General features: G+C 37.6%; 2 protein-coding genes and 1 pseudogene across 2 annotated transcripts; 1 reads left to right on the top strand and 2 right to left on the bottom strand.

Moving 5' to 3' along the window:
• Positions 1 to 1223: 1223 nt before the first annotated feature.
• On the top strand, positions 1224 to 9746 carry LOC126779633 (uncharacterized; annotated as a pseudogene).
• Positions 6948 to 9611, bottom strand: LOC126779398 (uncharacterized). The gene is made up of 3 exons (XM_050503321.1): positions 9153 to 9611; positions 8203 to 8565; positions 6948 to 7508 (listed from the first exon to the last, which is right to left on the bottom strand). Exons 1-3 carry the CDS (start codon positions 9609 to 9611, stop codon positions 6948 to 6950), a joined length of 1383 nt encoding a protein of 460 aa, XP_050359278.1.
• A 6048-nt stretch (positions 9747 to 15794) lies between the features above and the next one.
• LOC126779397 (uncharacterized) lies at positions 15795 to 18804 on the bottom strand. The gene is made up of 3 exons (XM_050503320.1): positions 18701 to 18804; positions 16866 to 17238; positions 15795 to 15939 (listed from the first exon to the last, which is right to left on the bottom strand). The coding sequence occupies exons 1-3, from the start codon at positions 18747 to 18749 to the stop codon at positions 15795 to 15797; spliced, it is 567 nt and encodes a 188-aa protein (XP_050359277.1). The 5' UTR covers positions 18750 to 18804.
• Positions 18805 to 21961: the final 3157 nt, after the last annotated feature.

Raw genomic sequence — 21961 nt, 5'->3', positions numbered from 1 at the left:
AATAGGGGATTCCTTACTAGTATGTATAGTCTCTGTGTCAGAGTTGTCAGTAGGGGCTGTTAGGGTTTCGGAACCTACTGCTAAGTGAGTCTTTTCAGATACATTTACTGCAATAGACATAGCGTCCTCGTTGTTAATTTCAATGCGGGACAAAGCGTCGGCGTTGGTGTTCTGTTTGCCTTGCTTGTATACTGTAGTAAAATTATATTCGCTCAACTTAAGTCTCCATCGGGTGAGTCTGGAACCTGGCTCTTTAAGGCTCATAACCCATTGCAGGGGCTTATGATCTGTAACTATTTTAAACTTTCTCCCAAATAAGTATGGACGAAAGTATTTAGTAGCCCACACCATAGCTAATAACTCTTTCTCAATTACACTATAATGAATTTCAGTAGAATGTAAGGCGTAGGCAATGGGCTTGTCGTGTCCTATGGGTCCTTGGGAAAGGACAGCACCTATGGCAAAGTTAGATGCGTCAGTCGTTAGTACAAAGTCCTTAGAAAAGTCTGGGTACTGTAAGACAGGGTCATTAGTCAGTAGTGATTTACACTTTTCAATCAATGTCATTAAATGTCAAAATCAAAAACAGTCAATGTACTTAGGGTCATTAAAGGTGATCTTAGAACCTTTTTTAAGACATTGCGTCATAGGTTTTACAATGCGCGCAAAGTCTGGAATAAACTTTCTATAATATCCTAATAATCCAAGAAAACGTTTTATCTCGGTGGCTGTCTTAGGAATGGGAAATTTCTGGATGGCGGCGATCTTGTCAGGGTTAGGCTTAATGCCGTCCTTACTTATTACGTGGCCTAAGTGCGAGGTTTCTAGCTTCAAAAACTCAGACTTATCCATCTGAATCTTAAAGTACGATTCCCTAAGTCTTTTGAAGACTCTCTCTAAATTTACCATATGTTCCTGCAAGGACACACTAAAAACGATTATATCATCAAGATAAACGAGACAAATGACATTTTGAAGGTCTCTAAGGACGTTATCCATCACACGTTGGAACGTGGATGGTGAATTCTCAAGACCCATGGGCATACGTAAAAATTCAAAGTGTCCATGATTTACATTAAAGGCCGTTTTGTGAATATCAGCTGGGTCCATTTCAACTTGATAAAATCCGCTGGCAAGGTCTAACGTTGTAAAATAATGGCAGTTACCGAGCTTATCTAAGAGCGGGCGTACACGGACTGCTCGAGCAGTTAACGACTGAGCGACGTACACGGACCGCTCGAGCGGTCGGCGTTGACTGCTTGAGCAATCGGTTGTTGACTGCTCGAGCTGTCGCTACTAACCGCTCAAGCAGTTGAATTTCTACCGCAGTCTAGTCATGGATTCTGACGAGGAAGCACTGCTTTTGCTGCTTCTGCTCAAGCGGAGACGACGGCGGCGACGTCAAAAGAGAAAATTTTGGGTTCATCCAATTTTGGAGTTAAGAGAACAAATGGACAATTCTATCATTTGTTTATGGAACTTAGAAGTGATGTAGAAAATTTTTTCAACTATTTTAGGATGTCAGTGTCTTCGTTTGATGAAATGAATAATATACTAAGGTCTAAAATTAAACGTGAAGACACAATCATGAGGAGAGTATTCAAGCAGAAGAAAGACTAGCAGTAACATTGAGGTTCGAAAAATAAATAACAATTATTTAAATTTTTATTCATTAAAAATATTGGAAATTAAATTATCAGACATTACTGAAGATGATGAAAGGTCTTCAAATTGAGAGTTTTGGTCATCAGCCGCTGATGTGGAGGGGCCAGTCGCTGATGCAGAGGTAGAGGGGCCAGTATTATAACCATATTGTCCACGGTAATCATTAAAAGGTGAATACTGTGATGAATATCCCCTGTCACCGTAACTCGCAGGATATGTGTGATTTGTGATCGCTTTAAAGTGTTTAATTACGTTAAGTACACTGGCCTCCAAAAAAATCGACCCACCTACATTTTTTGTAAAAAAGCTATCGTATGGTTTTAAACTACCACATATTTATATTTTTAAGATTGATAATAAAAAAATGCAATTGTAGGATTGTACAAAAACAGAAATAGTGCGCAAAAAATAGGTTTTTAGGTAAATATGTGACAAAACACGAAAACACAAAATTTTACGCAATTTTATTTTTTTGTGTACAAAACGATTATGCCGTTTGTTTTTAAATTTGGGTGCCTAAATCTTACTTTAATAGGGAGTGTTTCCTCCTCTTGACCTAATCACTGCCTGCATACGCCTATTAAGTGACCTGATTAGCTTTTTAATGTCTTCCTGTGGGGTCCGTTGCCATTCTTCAGTTAGGGCAGCTTCTAGTTGATTCAGGGTTTCTGGAATTGGATTTCGTGCTCGAACCGTACGTTTTAGCTGGTCCCAGAGGTGCTCTATCGGGTTTAAGTCCGGACTATTGGCTGGCCACTGCATAACTGGAATTTCGACTTCCCTGAGATAGTCTTTAACAATTCTAGCGACGTGAGGTCGTGCGTTGTCGTGCATAAGTTGGAAATTATCCCCAATATATCCAGCGTAAGGCACCACATGAGGCTCCAGAATGTCCGTTATGTAAGTTTCAGCATTAACAGCACGATTACGGAAAAAACCAGCTCTGTGCGTCCCGTCAAAGAAATACCTCCCCAAAACATTGTAGAGCCTCCACCAAATAGGACTGTTTCTCGAATGCAACACTGAGAGTAGCGTTCTTCTGGCCTTCGCATGACGTTACGTCGTCCATCAGAGCCTACTAGAGACATTCGGCTTTCATCACTGAACAATACTGTCTCCCATTGGTCCAGTGTCCAATCGACGTGCTGCCTAGCAAATTGTAGTCTTGCTTGTCGATGGGGTGCTGTGAGTTTTGGTCCTGTTGCTGGCTTGTGAGGGGTTAAGTTTTGCTCTCGAAGTCTTCTTCTTACAGTATTTTCACTCACAGACACTCCACGACTTTCTCGGAGTCTACCTTGAACGTCAACAGCCGAAAGATGTCGGTTTCTTAAAGACGTCAAACCAATAAAACGGTCATTGGTCGGGTTCGTGACACGCCCCCTGCCAGATGCTGGTCTCCGGCGATACTCCCCAGTCTCCAAGTAGCGTTTGTACACTCTTCGCACCGCTGAACGACTTAATTTTAGTGTTCTAGCCACATTTCGCTGACTTAACCCCCCCTCATGAATAAGAGCTACGACTTGAGCAGCTTCTGCTTCAGTACTATCCATTTTTTGTGTTTAAACTTATTAAAATTATTGTTTCAACAAAGTTTCATACACTTAATCAATAATAAACATCGAACCGAGATGACTCCGCGTTAAGAACTGGAAATAAACTAACCATGCACTTTGTGCACAAAGTAACGTTTTCTTATCAATACTTTAAAAATATTCCAAATATCCTCAATAACATTTACAACTCCTCCAAATCAATATCAAGTGGGTAATAAAATGTTAAATGTATAACAACTTTGACAACAACTTAGATAACAACTTTGTAAGTAAAAAAATACTTTATAATTTTGCTTAAATGTAATTTTCGTTTAAAATAAATAATAATGTGATTTTACTTACTATGGTTTTTCTCCTCATAGAAACCGGCTTTACAAACGAATCATATTCATCAAACCATTTTGCCTTTGGCTTATAAACGCTCCCCCCAGCCCCAGATCTTGTAGATTTTTCGATTTTGTCGAGTTCCAAGTAGTACGTACTTCGAATACTTTTGATTTTTGATTTAACTTCATCGAGAGTCAGTTCTTCTATATTCATTCCCACACGAAGTTGTTCTAGTGCCGAAGCGCGCATTTCTTTATTTTTGTATGCATCGCAACGCTTATCCCACAAGCATTCGTGCTCTCTATAAAGTTGTACGAATTTCAAAGTATCCTCTTCGTTGAATTTTCTCGGCATTTTGTCGCAGAAATTCCAAATAAAACAACAAAGAACACACACCGTACGGACGTTCGCCAGTGACTGGCGAGACTCGTCTACACGTGTCCGCAACGCTGGCGCGGGGTCGAAGGGTATGCGGGCGGAGGTCACTGGCTAGAAAAATAGACGGTCGCTCTATTCTCGCCTGCGTTGGCAGCCAGCGCTGGCTTGGCTTGAAAAACTGTTTACACAAGGCCAATACCAAGCCAGCACTGGCTGCCAGTCTTATTGGCAGCCAGTGTTGGCTCCGTGTAAACTATCCCTTAGAGCGCTTGTAGACGTCCGTTTTTTTCACCGGATAACGGACCGTCAATAAACGGCTATCCTTGTATACATATTTTTTTTACCGGATGGATGGACTGCCGTCTATATGCGTTAGTTTTGAACTGGTAGTCAGAGATTACACACGTGTGAAATGTCGAATAATAAGAAAAAAAAACTCGTATTGGCCTACTATTTGTACAAGAAGAAACAAAAAGAAATAGAAAAACGTAAAAGGTCATCGTGGGTGCATCCTATATTATTGGAAAGGGAAAAATATGGTGCATTTCAAACTCTTTTTACGCAGTTGGAAGAAGATGAAACTAAATTTTACAATTATTTTCGGATGAAGAAAGAAACCTTTCAACTATTATTAACAGCCATATATGATAAAATAAGACACGAGGATACTGACATGCGTAAATCTATTTCCCCGGCAGAGAGATTAGCCGTTACGATAAGGTATGTTAAAGAGATGTTCAATTTCAAATTATAGAAAAGGGGATTGATTACCTGTATTAATTAAAACAAAATTTAGTAGGTAGTAATTGTTTTATTATACTCAAAAAATAAATTAAGGAGTTTTAGAAAAATCGAAATCGTAATCAGGCGATGTGATTGAACTTAATTCAGTAATCATTGAAGATTGGGAATCATCTTGCTGCATGAGTTCTTGAGGCATCCTGGATGTGGATGGAATGAGTTGTGTTGGCTGATATTCATAGGGCATCCTGGATGTCGATGGAATGGGTTGTGTTGGTTGATATTCGTGTATCCTGTAGTCGGGTGTAGCCGTAGTGTAGCCTCGATTAATATTGTAATTGTAATTTTGCTGCTGCATGGACGCTTGATTTCTCCGAGTTAAATTTCTCATAACTTTAATGACTTCATATTGGAATTCAACATAATCGTCATCACTATACTTGTCTACAATCGGAGCAATACCTTTGAAAAAACACATACTCTTACTCTTGTCTTCATCTTCAACTGATTTAATTAAAGTAAGCATTTGTCGATCAACTTCGCTACAGTCTGTCTTTCTCTTCTTGCTTGTTTTTGTTAAATCGGTAGTATTGGCTGGTGCGGTAGGGTCATTATTGGTTTGTGAGTCAGTTTCTTTGTTGTGAGATTGTGTGATGTTTTTTTCTGATGTAATACTTGCTTCCGTTGTTCGGCGAGTCACAATTTTACACAAAAAGAGCATTTGATCGTAGAATTTATATTTTCGTAGACTTTTTGCACCAGAGCCGGATTTACATTCCTTAACTTTTTTGTGATATTTCATCCAGTTATCTCTTGCATTGTTCCAGTTTTTTATGATATCTTTGCCTAAAAAAGAAAAAATTGTTACAGATATTTAGCTGCAGGGAACACATTTAGTGATCTACATTACAGTTTCAGAATGGGTATAAAAACTATCAGCTGTATTGTACAAAAAGTATTTGAAGCATTGTGGGAAACCCTTTCTCCAATTTATATGAAACTACCATCGGAAGACGAATGGTTAACAATAGCAAAAAATTTCGAGACGAATGCAAATTTTCCTCATTGCTTGGGAGCCATTGATGGCAAACATATTAGAATCATCAAGCCACAAGAAAGTGGATCAATGTTTTTCAACTACAAGCACTATTTCTCAATAGTATTAATGGCTGTGATAGACACAAACTATAATTTTGTTTTTATTGATGTTGGAGCCTACGGCAAAGAATGCGATTCAGCAGTATTTAAAGAAACAGAATTTTGGAAAAGAATAGTAGGCGATAAATTAAATATTCCTCGACCTAAGCAGTTGCCAGGTGCAGGCAGTGAATACCTTATGTATTTGTTGCTGATGAAGCTTTCGCTTTACATCAACACGTACTTCGTCCTTACGGTGGGCATCAACTTGACTCAATAAAAAAAAATTTCAATTATCGTCTCACAAGAGCGCGACGCTACGTCGAATGCGCATTTGGTATTTTATCCAATAAATGGAGGATTTTGCATAGACCATTAAATGTTTCAACAGATACTGCTGTTAACATTGTAAAAACATGCTGCTTATTACAAAACATAATTCATAAAGTAGAGGGTATTGCTAATAATGCTACTGATAATGCTAGATCACACATGGTGTCTACTCTATGCCATTTGCCTCGTTCCCATTCAACACGAGGTAATGTAACAGCAAATATGATTCGTAACAAATATGCAGAGTATTTCATGTCACCAGTAGGGCGTGTGTACCATGGCAAAATCAACATGCATAAAAATAATGAAAATAAAATGTTACTTACCAAAATCATTTTTTTCTTTCTCGGACATCGTTTCAAAACCTTCATTTAACGCAAGACAAATTTCTCTCCAAGCGGCAAAACTCGACTGTCTATTTTTATAGCACTCTTGGGTTTTGTCCCACAGTACAGGCCTATTTTCAACCAAACTTATTAACAATTCCATGTCAATATCACCCATTTTTAAAAGAACGCAGGTAGACGGCACTCAATTAACAGAAAACAGGCAATACGTCCGGCAGCGTCAACACGCACCAATACACTGGCGTGGATGACCGCCATTTCTTACACCGGACCGGTGTCCGTCGCGCCGAGGGGAAGGGGTGGTGCATCCGGCGTAAATTGTTCGCCGGACCGATGTCCGGTGCATGTACACACATTCATTATAATTCATACACCACCGCGAATCCGGCAAAAAACACGGTCCGTTATCCGGTGAAAAAAACGGACGTCTACAAGCGCTCTTAGGCAAGCATGCTGATGCAGCGATCTACTGGCTATGTGTAACACCTCCCCCCGAAGAACAGCGAGTATCGATGGACTTGTGCGAGATGGTCGCTGCTAGGCATCCAGGATCAACCCTTATTTGGCTGGGGTTGATAGTGCGTGGAGCTGGGACTGCACAAACGATTTCAGGGTTGCTGCTGTAGTTTTCCGAGACGACTTTGGATACTTTTCTTGTGCGTAGCCGGCGGTAGAGTAGAGTAGCGATGAGCGCGCATGTACCGAAGAGTGTGAGGTACATGGGTATAGTCGTGTGATATATGACTGGGTCGGTGACGTTATCTAGATGTATGGGCGATTGCGTCGCTATCTCGTTGCTCAGGGCGTGAAGTTTTTGTAGATTCGGGGAATTCAAGATGAGCTTCGGGTGACTTTGATGTCTTGACTCGTTGTATAGGGGCATCTCGATGATCTTTATGACATGTCCTTTGATTTGGTCGTTGGAGTTGGAGATAGTGAAGGCGGGTGTTCTCAGGTTGCAGTTTAGTGGGATAACTGCCAAGTAGCTGCCGTGTAGAGTCTGGTATTGTTCTTGACCGCAGGATATCTTAATGTATATATAATGTATGGAAATTGAAGGATTCACACCGGAAGATGTGAAAAACAAAATAAAAAGCATTCGTTCGACATACTACCTTGAACTAGACAAGATTAAGAAATCATCCACATCTGGTGGTAGTGGCAATGTTTAACAACCCAAAGTGAAATGGTTCGCCGAATTCAATTCATTTATTAAAAATGTGATGGTGAAGCGTAAAACACAGGTATTTATTTTAAGATTTTTATTTATTTTTATTTTAGTAGCATATTATTTGTTAAAACACACAAATTTATCAATGTATCATATGATTTTGCCATGGCACTTTTCCTTCGTTCACAAAATAATTAGTAAATTGAGTTCTTTTTTCCCTGGCATGTGTTGCTGAGTTGTTACTGCCCTGCTGTATGATACTATCTAAAGAGGTTATTTCGGATCTCCATGTTCCATTAATCAAATGATGGTCGTTGTGATCGTCATGGTCTACACAAGAAGTAGTCATATAATTGCTTGACTTTTTTCTCAACCAATTGTGTAGAGAGCAAGCTGCATACACAATGTGATCCACAGTATGTAACTTAGTTGAAATAGCTTTTTCGAAAATTCTGAATCGACTTACTAATATTCCAAAAGCGTTTTATACAACGCGTCTAGCACGGGACAGCCTGTAATTATATATTTTTTGTTCAAAAGTTAAATTAGCCCCAGGATATGGTTTCATTAAGTATGTTTTTAGTGGAAATGCTGCATCAGCCACAATCACTCCATCTTCTGGAATAAAACTGCCATTTTCTAATTCAGTAAAAATGGAACAGTTTTTGAAAATACCACCATCCGAAGCGCTTCCATTTGCGCCCACATTGATATACGTAAAACAGTAATCATGGTCAACAAGAGCCATCAATACTATGCTGTTTTCTTTTTTATAATTAAAGTTCGTACTTCCATATTCATAGGAGCCAGTAATTTTTATGTGTTTTCCGTCTAACGCTCCGTAGCACAAAGGAAAGTTCCACTTATTCCGAAAGCCTTCCTCGACTTGTTTCCATTGTTCCGCAGTGGGTATCTGCAAAAAGAAAGTAAAAATATTTTATTTTCAGGAAAATACTGATGATGCTCAAAATAAAGAAAATACTGACAATACTCAACCTAGTGACCAATGTGGGACCAACCCTACCCATACAAACCCAGAAGTAAGTCTATCAGAACCGCGAAAGAAAAGAAGTAAAATTTCACAGCTGTCTACAATAGTCAGTAGCATGAAAGATATGCAATACGATTTATCCAAATCAGAAACAGTGGAAGATGAATTCGACATCTTCGCGAAACACATTGCGAAGCAATTAAGAACCCTTTCTACAGAACAGGCTATCCTAGGCCAAGAAGAAATACAGAGTGTGATAACAAGATGTCGACTACACGATATGAATAGTCCTATAAAACCGAATAGACCAAATTACAATTATGCGTCAAGACCAAGCACGAGTAGTAGTACTTATATGCCATTGAATAGTCCAGCGTCTGTAGATACACAAACCACCGAGGACTCGTTAAATGTAGTAAGCGATGACCCAGAATACATTAATATAATCATGAATGCTTTCAATAATGCTTAATTTGTCATAGATATGATACTTAAAAAAAAAATATTACCTTGATGTGGTCTTTTAATGCCCTTTTAATTTCTTGACAGACTTCTGGTATAATTTTTGAAATAGTTGGTTTTGGCAATCGAAACATACGACTGAGGCTTCTGTAACTATCTCCAGTACTTAAAAAAGAAAGAGTGACTTCTAACTTTAATTTTGCGGGTATAGCATCTCTGAACAACGTATTCTTACGCTGGATATTAATCGAAACTAATGATAACAGTTCTTCAAAGTTTTCTGCTGTCATTCTCAGTGCCAGTCTATATTCATTGGGATCTTCTATCTTCAGTTGTTGCAAAAGTATTGCTGACCCTCCTTTTTGATCTCTTTCGCTGATCCAATTTCTCACCCAAATCCGTTCCTTTTTTTTTAGTTCCTTATCAACCTCATTAATAACTTCTTGTAGCAAGAGTGATTGAGCACGTTTGAAACATTTTCGAAACTGATCTCTTCTTGAAATCATTGTCACTATAGTGTTCACACTTCAACGGCTTCTAAATAACTGGAATAATGTAGACGTTACAGATCCAGTCCAGCACTGGACTGGAATCTCGCTAGATCACTGGATTGGAATAATGTAAACCGGGCATAACGTTACTGGTGTGGGTTTTATATTATGATGGCACTAAACATTTGTATATCTAGATAGATACCACACCTTCCCTCTCAAAGAAAAAAAAGAAATGCATATATTTCTTTTTTTTTTATGTTAAAACAGTATTTAAATCATCATATTATTGACATAGGTACAACATTAAAGAAATCATAAAAAAAACTTAAGACTATTATTATAATTACAAAAAAAATTAACTACAATGTGTATACATAACATATTATAATATTTTTTACGTATATTTTAAGGGTAATACAATTTCGTTCGATTTTTGTGAATCACATAATTTTTTCCATCTTTCAATATTTCAACATTTGGTAAACAATCTTTAATAACTAAATATGGACCGGAATAAATTGCGCTGAGTTTGTTGCCTGTTTCTTCTTTAACTAATATCAAATCATTGATTTTAAAAGTTATAGGGTTCATTTTAGAATCATATTTTGATTTTCGAACAATTTTACTATTTATAAGATTTTCTCTTGCTTCTTTTTGTGAGGTTTGTAGGCGATATTTTAATTCTAATGGATAATCGTCGTAATTATAGAGGGGTTCTACGGTTTTTGTTAAGTTACTAGGTAAAGTACATTTTTTGCCATAAACTAACTCGAATGGGGTATATTTTGTTTCACGGTGAACGGAAGTATTATACGAGAAACACCAAAAGGGTAGCCAGGAACTCCAAGACTCGGAGTGGTTGTCAGTCTGTATGCGTAAAAATGCTCCTAAACTCTTATGGGAATTTTCTAAAGCGCCGATGCTCTCATGATGGTATGCTGTGGAATTTAATTTTTTAATTTTTAATAAACTACATACCTCTTTCATTACTGTGGACATAAACTCGGTACCTCGATCTGTGGCTATTTCCTTGGGTATTCCATGTCGAAGAATGAAGTTATTTACGAATGCCTGTGCAACTTCAACTGAACTCTTAGAAACTAACGGATATGCTTCTACGTATTTAGATAACTCACATTGGAGTATTAATATATATGAATAATTATTACTATCTCTATCTAAAGGTCCTACAATATCTAAGGAAATTTTTTCGAAGGGAGTTTGAGCTGTAGAAGTTACAATCATAGGCTCCCTAACGGGTATAAAATACTTTTGTTTCTGGCATTTGTCACAGCGTCTCACAAATGCTGTTATATCTCGTTCGATACCTGGCCAAAAGTAATATTTTTTAATGTTATTCAACATCCTCTTAATACCCGCGTGGCCACTAGTGGGGAGGAGATGAAAATCGTTTAATATTACTCTTTGGTCGTCTTTGTTGTCAATTCTTTCTATTTCATTTAACACAATAATTCTTGGACCGGGCCAATTTTCAATACTTTTAATTTAATTTATTACTTGCTCTATAAATTTATTTTTTTCTTTACATTTCATGAAGTATACTTCGTTAATATTTATTTTTTTACAAAAATCAGACAGCTTCCTCACAAATTCGCCTCGCGATAATTGTGATCGAATAGCTGGATTTATATAAATTGTCATTTTCTTTAAAACGTATATAAAAGTTCTAGATTCGCATGCGATTTCATTGTCTTTTCGTAATTTTTGTAAATTACTTTTGTTGATAAATCTTAATTCTATCGATATCTTCGGTTTGTTGTGTACCTCTACGACTCTTGGGTGATCAAGCCAATCGTCCGTATTCACACTATCACACAAAGAATCATTGTTCATCCCTGAAATACTATGTTCCTCTTCCATCCTTTTCTTCTGAACTCTAGTCAACACATTCAAACTACACTCACTCATATCTTTTAAGTCTTTTGATGTAATACGTATTCTGGATAAAGCATCTGCGGCGGAATTTTCACTTCCTCTTACATACTCTACTATATAATCGTATTATTCGAGCGCAAGTCTAAATTTCAATAACCTACTCGAAGGATCTTTCATGTTAAAAAGATAAATGAGAGGTTTGTGGTCCGTATAAATTTTGAAAGAACGTCCGTATAAATAAGGCCGGAAGTGTTTAACAGCCCATACAATCGCTAATAATTCTTTTTCGATTGTTGGGTAGTTTTTTTTCCGCTCTATTTAAAGTTCGGCTAGCATATGCTATAGGTTTACCATTTTTATTGGACAGTACGGCTCCTATAGCGTAACCTGATGCATCCGTTTGAACTACAAATTGGTTACTTTCAGAAAAATGAGCAGCTTCTGCTTCAGTAGTATCCATTTTTTATGTTTAAACTTATTAAAATTATTGTTTCAACAAAGTTTCATACACTTAATCAATAATAAACATCGAACCGAGATGACTCCGCGTTAAGAACTGGAAATAAGTTAACCATGTAACGTTTTCTTATCAATACTTTAAAAATATTCCAAATATCCTCAATAACACTTACAACTCCTCCAAATCAATATCAAGTGGGTAATAAAATGTTAAATGTATGTCCCATAAGTAAAACAATCCACCTATTTTTTTTTTTTTTTTTTTCTCGAGGAGGAAAGGCATTTACGCCTGCCGCCCGGACTCGACCGGGACGGGTATGTGGGACTCACGGGGCAGAAGGCCACCGTCCTACCCACTAAAACCTCCTCGTTTCCTTCTCACCGCATGGTGGCCGGGTTACGGGAACGCGTTAGCACACCACCGCAACCCCACCTGCGGCCGTCGCTTTGGGTGAGCGACCCACCTGTTGTTTTTTATTGAGGTTTTCTCCTCTCGACCCGGCCGGTGAAGGCAAGGCCCTCGGTCCCACCACAGGCTGGCGCCTGGATGGGGAAACGAGTTTGAGAAGGCGGTGACCGAAGTCTGTCCGCCCAGCATCGACACCGAAACTGGACGAACCCGCCTCTCCCTCCTCCTCTACTCCTCTACTCCTGTCTCCGGCAGCCCGAAAGGACTCCGGAGACCAACTCCTCCTCTCTCTCTCCGGCGGCCCAAAAGGACCCCGGAGTCCTCCTATTTGCCACGGAGCCGCTCGCTGGTCAACTCTGCGCTACAGAGAAGTCCCAGGAGCGGCCCGCGACACTTCCGCCGCATCAGTCTCAGCCGCGATCGACAAGCATTCCGGAAAAACATCGGATTGCTGGTCGACCCCGTTGCCCAGGGTGCACCACGTGGAGGTGACTGACATGCACCCCAGTAAAACAATCCACCTAGGTCGTCGCATAGTTAAGATAACAACTTCGTAAGTAAAAAAATACGGTTGGGTCGATTTTTTGGCGGCCAGTATATTTATTTGTTCGACTTAAAATTTTGTATGGACCAGAATACGGAGGAGTAAGCGGCCTTGACACTCGGTCGCAACGAACAAATACATGTGAACATTTTTCAAGTTCCGGGTGTACAAAAATTTTGTTTTGACGTAATTGGCGCCTTGGTGTTGCTGCTATATGCCTTAGGGCGAAGCCCCATTAATCCGTTGCGTTGCGTTGCATCGCGTTGTCGCAACGGAACAACGCATTGTATGCCACATCTGCGTTGCGTTGACGCTGCGCCCTCGCAACGCAAGAGGGTACGCACGCCTTCGCAGTTGCGTCTCAGTTCTGCCCATGGATAGATACAAACGTGTTCTTTTGTTGCTTTTATTACGCCACCGCCGAAATAAACGTAGAAATCATAGAAGATTCTGGATATCTCCTTTGATATCATTAAGAAATAGTGATGGTCAGTTTTTTATGCAAGAATATAGGGAGTTGTTGTTAGATGAAAAGATTTTTTTTAATTTTTTTAGAATGAGTGTTGCCAGCTTTAATAATTTGGTTAAGACCTTAAAACCACATTTAAAGAAGCAGTATACCAATTTCAGGAACCCTTTGGAACCGATCGAAATGATTGGTATTACATTGAGGTAAGTAATTCAAATATCATAATAATGTAAATCAGTTATTCATTTATTATATTTAAACACAGTTTAATTTAAGTATTACTATTAGGCAACAAAGCAAAGTTATAATCTTCTTCTTGACTATCATCAGTAAAATTATTAATCGTAGTGTTGGCTGAGTAGTTAGTTTCGAATTCATCTGTTTGATACGACGATGGCGATGGTGATTGTGCATGTTGTCCAGTTAGATATCCGCGTGACTGCAGTGGTGTTGCTTGATACTGTTGTCCAGTTTGATATCCACGTGGCTGCAATGGTGTTGCTTGATACTGTTGTCCAGTCTGATACCCGCGTGATTGCCATGTTGTTGATTGAACTGTCTGTTCCCCGAATCGCATTTCGGTAATTATATTTATAACTTTGCTTTGGAATGTCAAAGTTTGTAATTCCGTAAATCCATCCAAAGAAGGCAAAATTCCTTTGAAAAATGATAAGTGGCGGTTTTTTTTCTCTTGCAACGCTTCTAAAGTTTGTGCCTCGAAATCATCTATAGATGGGTGTGATCTCTTACGGCTTGCAGGCACGTAGCGAGAAGGACCTGGAGGTAACGAGGTAATTTTTTTTGTAGGAAATGGAGATGATGTTGTGTTTTCATTTCGTTCCGTTTCTTCATGCATAATTTCAAGGCTACTGTCAGTTTTATTTTGGGTAACTTTCATCAAAAACAGCAACTGGTTGTGATAATGATATTTTTTCAATTGTTTTGCCCCTGATCCAGACGAATTGTTTTCTTTTATTTTTTTTACATATCGAAAAAAGTTGTCCTTCACGCTTCTCCATTTTTTCACAACCTCGTTACCTGCAAAGAAAGAAAAAAATGTGAAAGTACCTAACTTGTCCACACTGAACAATCTTAATGGTTGTTTATTTTTTAACCGACTTCAAAAAAGGAGGAGGTTCTCAATTCGGCCAGTATTTTTTTATTTTTTATTTTATTTATGTACCTACACCGATTACTCACAAACGCTGGACGGATTTTAACGATTTTTGTTTCGTTTGAAAGGGTATAGTTGCCATTTGGTCCCATTGTAATGATCATCAGGATCTGATGATGGGAACTTGGTGAAATTGAGAGAACTCCTTAAATATTATATGCACACCTATAGTGATTTCGGTCTTTTGTCAAGCTATATGGAAATATGTTCGACCACAGTACATAGAAGAGATCACAATAGAAAAACTTCAAAATATTGCATTAGATTTTGATCTCAAAACTAACTTTCCTCATTGCTTCGGGGCAATTGATGGGAAACATATACGTTTAATAAAACCAGACAAAAGTGGCTCTCTGTTTTATAATTATAAAAATTATTTTTCTATTGTTTTGCTAGCGGTTGTTGACTTAAACTATAAGTTTGTTTTTGTCGACGTGGGTGCATATGGAAAGGAAAGTGATTCTACTATTTTTAGAAATTCGACACTGTACAAGATTTTAATGAGAAATGAATTACCATTGCCTGATCCTCAACCACTTGGAAATGACCATAATAACGAGCCACTAATCCCTTATGTACTCGTCGGTGATGAAGCTTTTGGTTTAAGTAAGCATGTTATGCGCCCATACGGCGGAAACAATCTCAATGTGAAACAGAGAGTTTATAATTATCGCCTCAGCAGAGCTCGTAGATATGTGGAATGTGCATTTGGGATCATGGCAAATAAATGGCGCATTTTGCATAGGCCAATTGATACATCATATGATTTAACTATTAATATTGTAAAAGCATGTTGTGTTTTACATAATTTTGTTACACAACACGATGGTTTACGACAACAAGACGATATGGCAATAAATAGGTTCCCACAATTGAGACCTCATGCTAATGAAGAATCATTAGCCGAAAATTTTATTAGAGATCAATTTGCTAATTACTTTATGAGTCTAGAAGGGGCTTTACCATGGCAGTTGAAAAAAATATAAATTAACTTATGTATTGAATTTATAAATATCGAAATAAATAACAACTCACCAATTTTATTCTTTTTTTGATCCTCAAACTCCTCGTAACCTTGAAATAATTTCTTAGAAACATCTGCCCATTCATTAGCCTTACGAAATTTATCACTGTAGTGTTCGTGTGATTTATCCCATATAATGGGTCTTTCTTGGACCAAGGATATGAGAAAATCAATATCAATATCAATATTCTGCTCACTCATCGTAATATAAAAAATGTAATTACGCTCGTCTAGCTTCGTCCTCTACCTGTGGATCACTGTCCGTCGTCGCAGCGGAGCTCCGACAACGCAGCGCATCACCTTCCCTCCCGCTTCGTCTCTTGTCCGTCGGTCCGTTAAAACGTCGCACGCGACGACGCAATGGTCTAATGGGGCATGTTATAAAAAATATATGGAAAATAACGCAGCGACGACACTGCGACGACGCAACAAAATGCAACGCAGCGCAACGCACTAATGGGGCCTCGCGGTGTCCTGCGTGAGCGACGAACGCGACGCGACGCGACGCAACACGGCGCGACGTAAGCGTTCCTGCACACGATGCCGTCACCGCGCCGTCGCCACGCCGACGCCGCGCAATTACTCTGTAGATACGAGTCGCGCGAAGCCCGCCACCGCGCGCGTTCGCCTCCTTCCCTGCTGTTTGATTCATTCCATTACCGGCCGCGTACGAACGTGCACGCCGCGAGATCGCACGTGACGCAAACATGTCTTATATAATGAAAAAAAAGAAATTTGTGCTTGCCTACTATATGTATAGAAAATGACAAAAAGAACGTCGAGTTAGAAAGTTGTGGGTTCATCCTATGCTGTCGGCACGGGAGCAATTTGGTGAATTTCATACACTTTACGAAGATCTCCGAAAAGACGAGGCCAAGTTTTGTGATTATTTTCGAATGAATTACAAGACATTTGATAAATTATTAGATTTATTAAAGAATAAACTGCAACACACAAATACAAATATGCGAGCAAGTATATCTGCTAAGGAGAGATTGGTTGTTACATTGAGGTAAATAAAATAAATATAATATATATTTAATTATTCTGATGTAATGTAGAAAAATCAAAATCAATCAAGCTTGAAGTAGATGGACTTGGAATGCTTTGTAATGAATCGTTTTCAATGCTATAATTCGAAGCCTGTGATTGAACTCTCGTACTGGGTCCAGCAGTAGTATTGTAACCGTAGTGTGCCGGGGTGTCCATTGCGCCTGCTGTGCGTGAATGATGTGGAGCGCTATAACTATTTTTATATTGGATATTTCTTATAATATTCAATACTTGGTACTGGAATTCAACAATATCTTCGTCTTTGAAGCGTTCCACGGTAGGAGCTATACCTTTAAAAAAAGACATCATTCTACTATCGTCATCTTTTTCTAACGTTTCCATAAACTTAATCATTTTCTTATCTACAGGATTTAATTCTTCGTTTTTCTTTCTTTTGTTGACATTAGTAACTTCAGATTTGTTTTCTTCCGGCATGTTTGATCCAGATTGGGTTGGCTGTGGGGTAATTTTTTTCAAAAATTGTAAATTATCATAATATTGATATTTATGTACTGGTTTTGCACCTGATCCAGATTTCGATTCACGTATCTTTTTGTCGCATTTCATCCACGCATCCCTTATATTCTTCCATTTCTGAGATATTAGTTTACCTGAAATAATTAATATTAATAATCCATTTTATTATTGTAATGTTTTTTTCAATTGCAGGTATTTAGCAACCGGAACTTCATTAGCCGATCTTGAATATCGTTTTAGAATGGGAAAATCAACTTTAAGCGTAATCATACGAGAAGTGTGTTCTCTAATATGGTCTGAACTTTACCCAAAATATATGAAAATGCCATGTATAAACGATTGGCTAGAAATAGCAAATAAATTTGAAGTGTCTGCTAATTTCCCTCATTGTGTCGGTGCTGTAGATGGAAAGCACATCAGAGTAATAAAACCAAATAAAAGTGGATCGATGTTTTTGAACTACAAACAGTACTTCTCGATTGTATTAATGGCAGTCGCCGATAGTGACTACAACTTTATTTATATCAGTGTCGGTGCTTATGGAAAGGATTGTGATTCAGGTGTTTTTAAAGACACAGCTTTCTGGCACAACATGATTAACAATACTTTGAACTTGCCAGGATCTACTTCCTTACCTAATACCAACATTGCCTTGCCATATGTATTCGTAGGTGATGAAGCATTTGCATTACATCAGAATTTAGTGCGCCCATATAATAGTCAAATGCTTGATGCAGAAAAATCCGTTTTTAATTATCGGTTAACAAGAGCGAGACGATATGTAGAATGCACCTTTGGGATACTGGCCAATAAGTGGCGAATTTTTCATCGACCTTTAAATGTGTCATTGGATTTGGCTGTTGATGTTGTGAAAGCTTGTTGTTTACTGCAAAATTTTATACACAAAGAGGAGGGCGTAAAAGGGGTCCAAGAATCTTTAAGCGGGTGTGAATTAGAGGAGTTTTTGCCATTTGATTCAACAGAAATGGTTCCTACAACAGCTAATGAAATACGTGACAAATATAAGGAGTATTTTAATTCTGAATATGGCAGTGTACCATGGCAAAATAATTATTGTTAATATGTATGCGAAACGTGTTTCTATCTAGCGGGAATACTCAAGCTACTACTAGTAGTAATGGGACTCGAGTGACTTTTTTTCACTCGAGTCACTCGCCAGTGAAAACCGATTTACTCGAGTGTCACTCGAGTAAAGATGAGACTCGAGTGGTTTTTTTTCGAGTGAATCATTCGAGTCACTCGTAATCCGAGTCATCAAAAATATGACTCGAGTGGGAGTAAAAACAAAACTACTCGAGTAACTCGAGTGAAACACGGCTCGAGTCCCATCACTAACTACTAGTAGCAAGTGATTGCTTGTTTAATGTAGGTACCTACCACACGAAATTGCTTACGAGATATACTATCCACACACTATATAATACACTGTTGCATTACGATTTAAATAAAAAACATACTGATCGTGTCTTGTCCCAAACTTCCTTTAAGTCAGCTACTTATATATTTTTTCGTTTGGCCCCACTAGATAGAAATACATTAACAAGAATAAATAAAATTTTGTAAAAAGATACTTACCGTATTTATTTTTCTCCGTATCGGGTAGGTCTGCAAAGTTCTCATTCATTATATGGCAGATCTCAAACCAAGCTTTTAAACTTTTACGCTTGTCTTTATATATTTCCAAAGTTTTGTCCCATAACACTCCACTAAACTTATAAACGTTTCGTAATCAAAACTATCCATGGTAATTAATTAACAAGTTCACGCACGTGCACGTTCGTACGCGGCCGGTAATGGAATGAATCAAACAAACAAGGAGGGAGGGGAACGCGCGCGGTGGCGGCGCGGCGGCGACGCGGTGGCGGGCTTCGCGCGACTCGTATCTACAGTGTAATTGCGCGGCATCGTGTGCAGGAACGCTAATGCGACGCGATGCTATACGCGACAAATGTCCTACGTGATTTTGGTCATTACTTCTCGAATCATGGAGAAGTACAGTACAATTTTGCTTGAAAGTTCATATTTAAAGTAATTTTAAACTTAATTAATTTTTAACTTTTAAAAAAATATTGTAAAAAACACAGAAAGAAAACAAATATAATATTTTTACAAAGAAACACATTTGGCGAGTTCCATCATTTATATCCAAAATTAAGAAACGATTCTAAAATGTTTAAACAATATTGTGGAGTGTTACCGTCTACTTTCGATTACATTATTGCTTATATTAAGTCTGAATTTCAATTAAAAACAACAAATTTTCAAAAACCTATTTCTATTGAAGAAAGATTACTCTTGACATTGCGGTGAGTACATAGAAATGAAACTACATAATATTGTATTATTGAAAATATGTATTTTAATTATTATGAAATTATCACTGAGATGAATCACCAGAAGTGAAGTAACCCATCATTGAAGATTCTGTGTTTGATGGGGTATTCAATTTTGATATTTCGTTGATGATCTCCTGAACCTGAGTCCGAAATAATAATTTATTCAGAGGTGGTAGCTTTTTCATATACGGCATTATAGACTTGAACCAATTCAAGTCGTCGTTGTCTTCATTTAAATTTTTCTTCATTAGGTCTATCTTTTCTCGTTCGAGTGTTATTAAGATTTCTTCAATACTTTTTGCTGCACCTTCTTGTACCTTTTGGTTAGCCAACGTTCCAATAGCTCGCGATGGGGTATACGACGGTCCAGGTGTCGAGGTATCATGTAGTATCTGTGCCGAAATAGCATTTTGTGGAGTTGCAGCATCAGTCGTAGGACCATCAATTGTTGCCAAATTGGTATCATCTGTATTGAACTGCGATTCATCGGTTTGCGTATTGTATGCCGATTGCTCAGAAAGAATAGACATCATTGTATCATCATCAATAATGTCGTTTTCATCTAATATTTTATTTTGAATATTACTCGTAGTTTTACGAGGTTTCAAAATTGTCTTTAAAAATTGCATTGATTCAAAATGTGGCCAATCGCCTTGATATTGACCATTTTGATCTGGTCTTTTCTACTTTTTTAAGCTCTCTGTTATAGGAATCTCTTAAATTCTTCCACTTCTTTTTTACATCATCAGCTGAAATTAAAACAATATTATTATTTACAGATATTTGGTTACTGGAACACCATATAGAAAGTTATCATTCAATTTCCGTATATCAAAAACTGCCATTTCAAACATAGTGAAAGAAGTGTGTACTGCAATTTGGAAGACTTTAGTAATAAAACATATGCCTATACCTACAACGGAACTGTGGAAAAGTATCGCAAAAGATTTCTGGGAGAAATGGCAATTTCCTAATTGCATTGGTAGCCTTGATGGCAAACACGTACGTATTAAGAAACCAAAAAAATCTGGTTCTATGTACTACAATTATAAGGGATTTTTCTCTATTGTATTACCAAATATTTCAAAAATATCCTCTCTACACAACAACATGGCTTTATGCAAAATAAATCAACATCGAGTAATTTATTAGACTATGTTATAGACCTGTCCGAAAACGTTGATCACAAGACTCAAATTGATGCTATTTACACGGATTTTACGAGCGCATTCGACAAAGTTAGCCATACAATCATACAATCTAAGCTTATGTATTACGGAATCCATGGTAATTTGCTGAATTGGTTAGTATCCTACTTAAATAACCGATCTCAACGGGTGATTACTCACGGCTATTCATCTTTTGCATTTGTTCCCACATCCGGGGTACCCCAAGGATCCCATTTAGGTCCAATTCTTTTTTTAGTTTTTATTAATGATATAGTAGACAGCATTAAATTTAGCAAATGCTTAATATTCGCCGACGATCTCAAAATCTACAGACCTATAAAAACGTTATCCGATTCTGACCTTCTCCAAGCAGATATAGACGCTCTCGCTAGCTGGTGCAATAAAAATAACATGGAATTAAATGTTAAAAAATGTCTTCATATAAAGTTTACAAGACGCAGAAAACCAATATTATCTAAATACTCTATATCTGGCGATCCTTTATCCGAGGTTAATTCAATTCGAGACTTAGGTGTACTTATCGATAGCAATTTAAATTTTATTAATCATCTAGACAAAATAATATCAAAAGCTTGGAAAATGTTAGGATTTGTAAAACGAACATGCAAGGATTTTAAGAATACTCGCTCATTGCTCTGCATTTATAATTCTCTTGTACGTTCCAATTTAGAGTATGCATCAAATATATGGAACCCTTTTTATAACACTCATATCGAAAGACTAGAGCGAATACAACAAAATTTTACCCGTTTTCTTGCATACAAGGATACTAGTTGTCCTTATCGCGCTGACTACAACAATAGGCTAAAACATTTTAAAATGATATCACTTAAAAGTCGCCGTGAAATCAGCGATGTTTTGACCCTACACAAACTGATCCATGGTCAAATAATGTCATCCGAACTACTTCAGCAAATCAATTTAGTTGTTCCCCGCAAAATTCCTAGACACCCAATAAAAAAACCTTTTAGAACTACAGCTTTTAAAACAAATTTAGGTAAACATGCACCCCTCAACAGAATAATTAATTCTTATAATGAATATTCTTCTAACGGCAATATCGACATCTTTGCCCAAAGCAAGCCAACTTTTGTGAAGCTCTGTAAAGATCTCATAGTATAACTTTAAAACCATTTTATTCATAAATTAATTATTTCAACCCTTTTAGATTTTTGTTGTTGTATTTAAATTTTATTTTATGTTTTGTTTAATTATCTATAATTTATTTATCTTTTTTAATTTTTAGTTAAGACATAATTAGGTTAGTATAGTCTTATCTTAAGGTCAATGTTGTTTACACCTGTAATGAT

The sequence above is a fragment of the Nymphalis io genome, chromosome 29, assembly GCF_905147045.1.
Source record: "Nymphalis io chromosome 29, ilAglIoxx1.1, whole genome shotgun sequence".
Lineage (NCBI taxonomy): Eukaryota > Metazoa > Arthropoda > Insecta > Lepidoptera > Nymphalidae > Nymphalis > Nymphalis io.
The sequence above is the reverse complement of the archived record's forward strand: the minus strand, read 5'-3'. Positions and strand labels throughout refer to the sequence as shown.

Bases quoted from the DNA above. Each gene is read 5' to 3' on its own strand.
- LOC126779398 (XM_050503321.1), bottom strand. From the start codon at position 9,611: ATGATTTCAAGAAGAGATCAGTTTCGAAAATGTTTCAAACGTGCTCAA. The intron at 8,566-9,152 runs GTAATATTTTTT...TTCTTTTTGCAG, and splicing joins CATTAAAAGACCACATCAAG to ATACCCACTGCGGAACAATG. The intron at 7,509-8,202 runs GCTAATTTAACT...ATATACATTAAG, and splicing joins TAATGAAACCATATCCTGGG to ATATCCTGCGGTCAAGAACA.
- LOC126779397 (XM_050503320.1), bottom strand. From the start codon at position 18,749: ATGAATGAGAACTTTGCAGACCTACCCGATACGGAGAAAAATAAATAC. The intron at 17,239-18,700 runs GTAAGTATCTTT...TAATTATTTCAG, and splicing joins TACGGAGAAAAATAAATACG to GTAAACTAATATCTCAGAAA. The intron at 15,940-16,865 runs GTACCAAGTATT...ATGCCCCATTAG, and splicing joins GAAGATATTGTTGAATTCCA to ACCATTGCGTCGTCGCGTGC.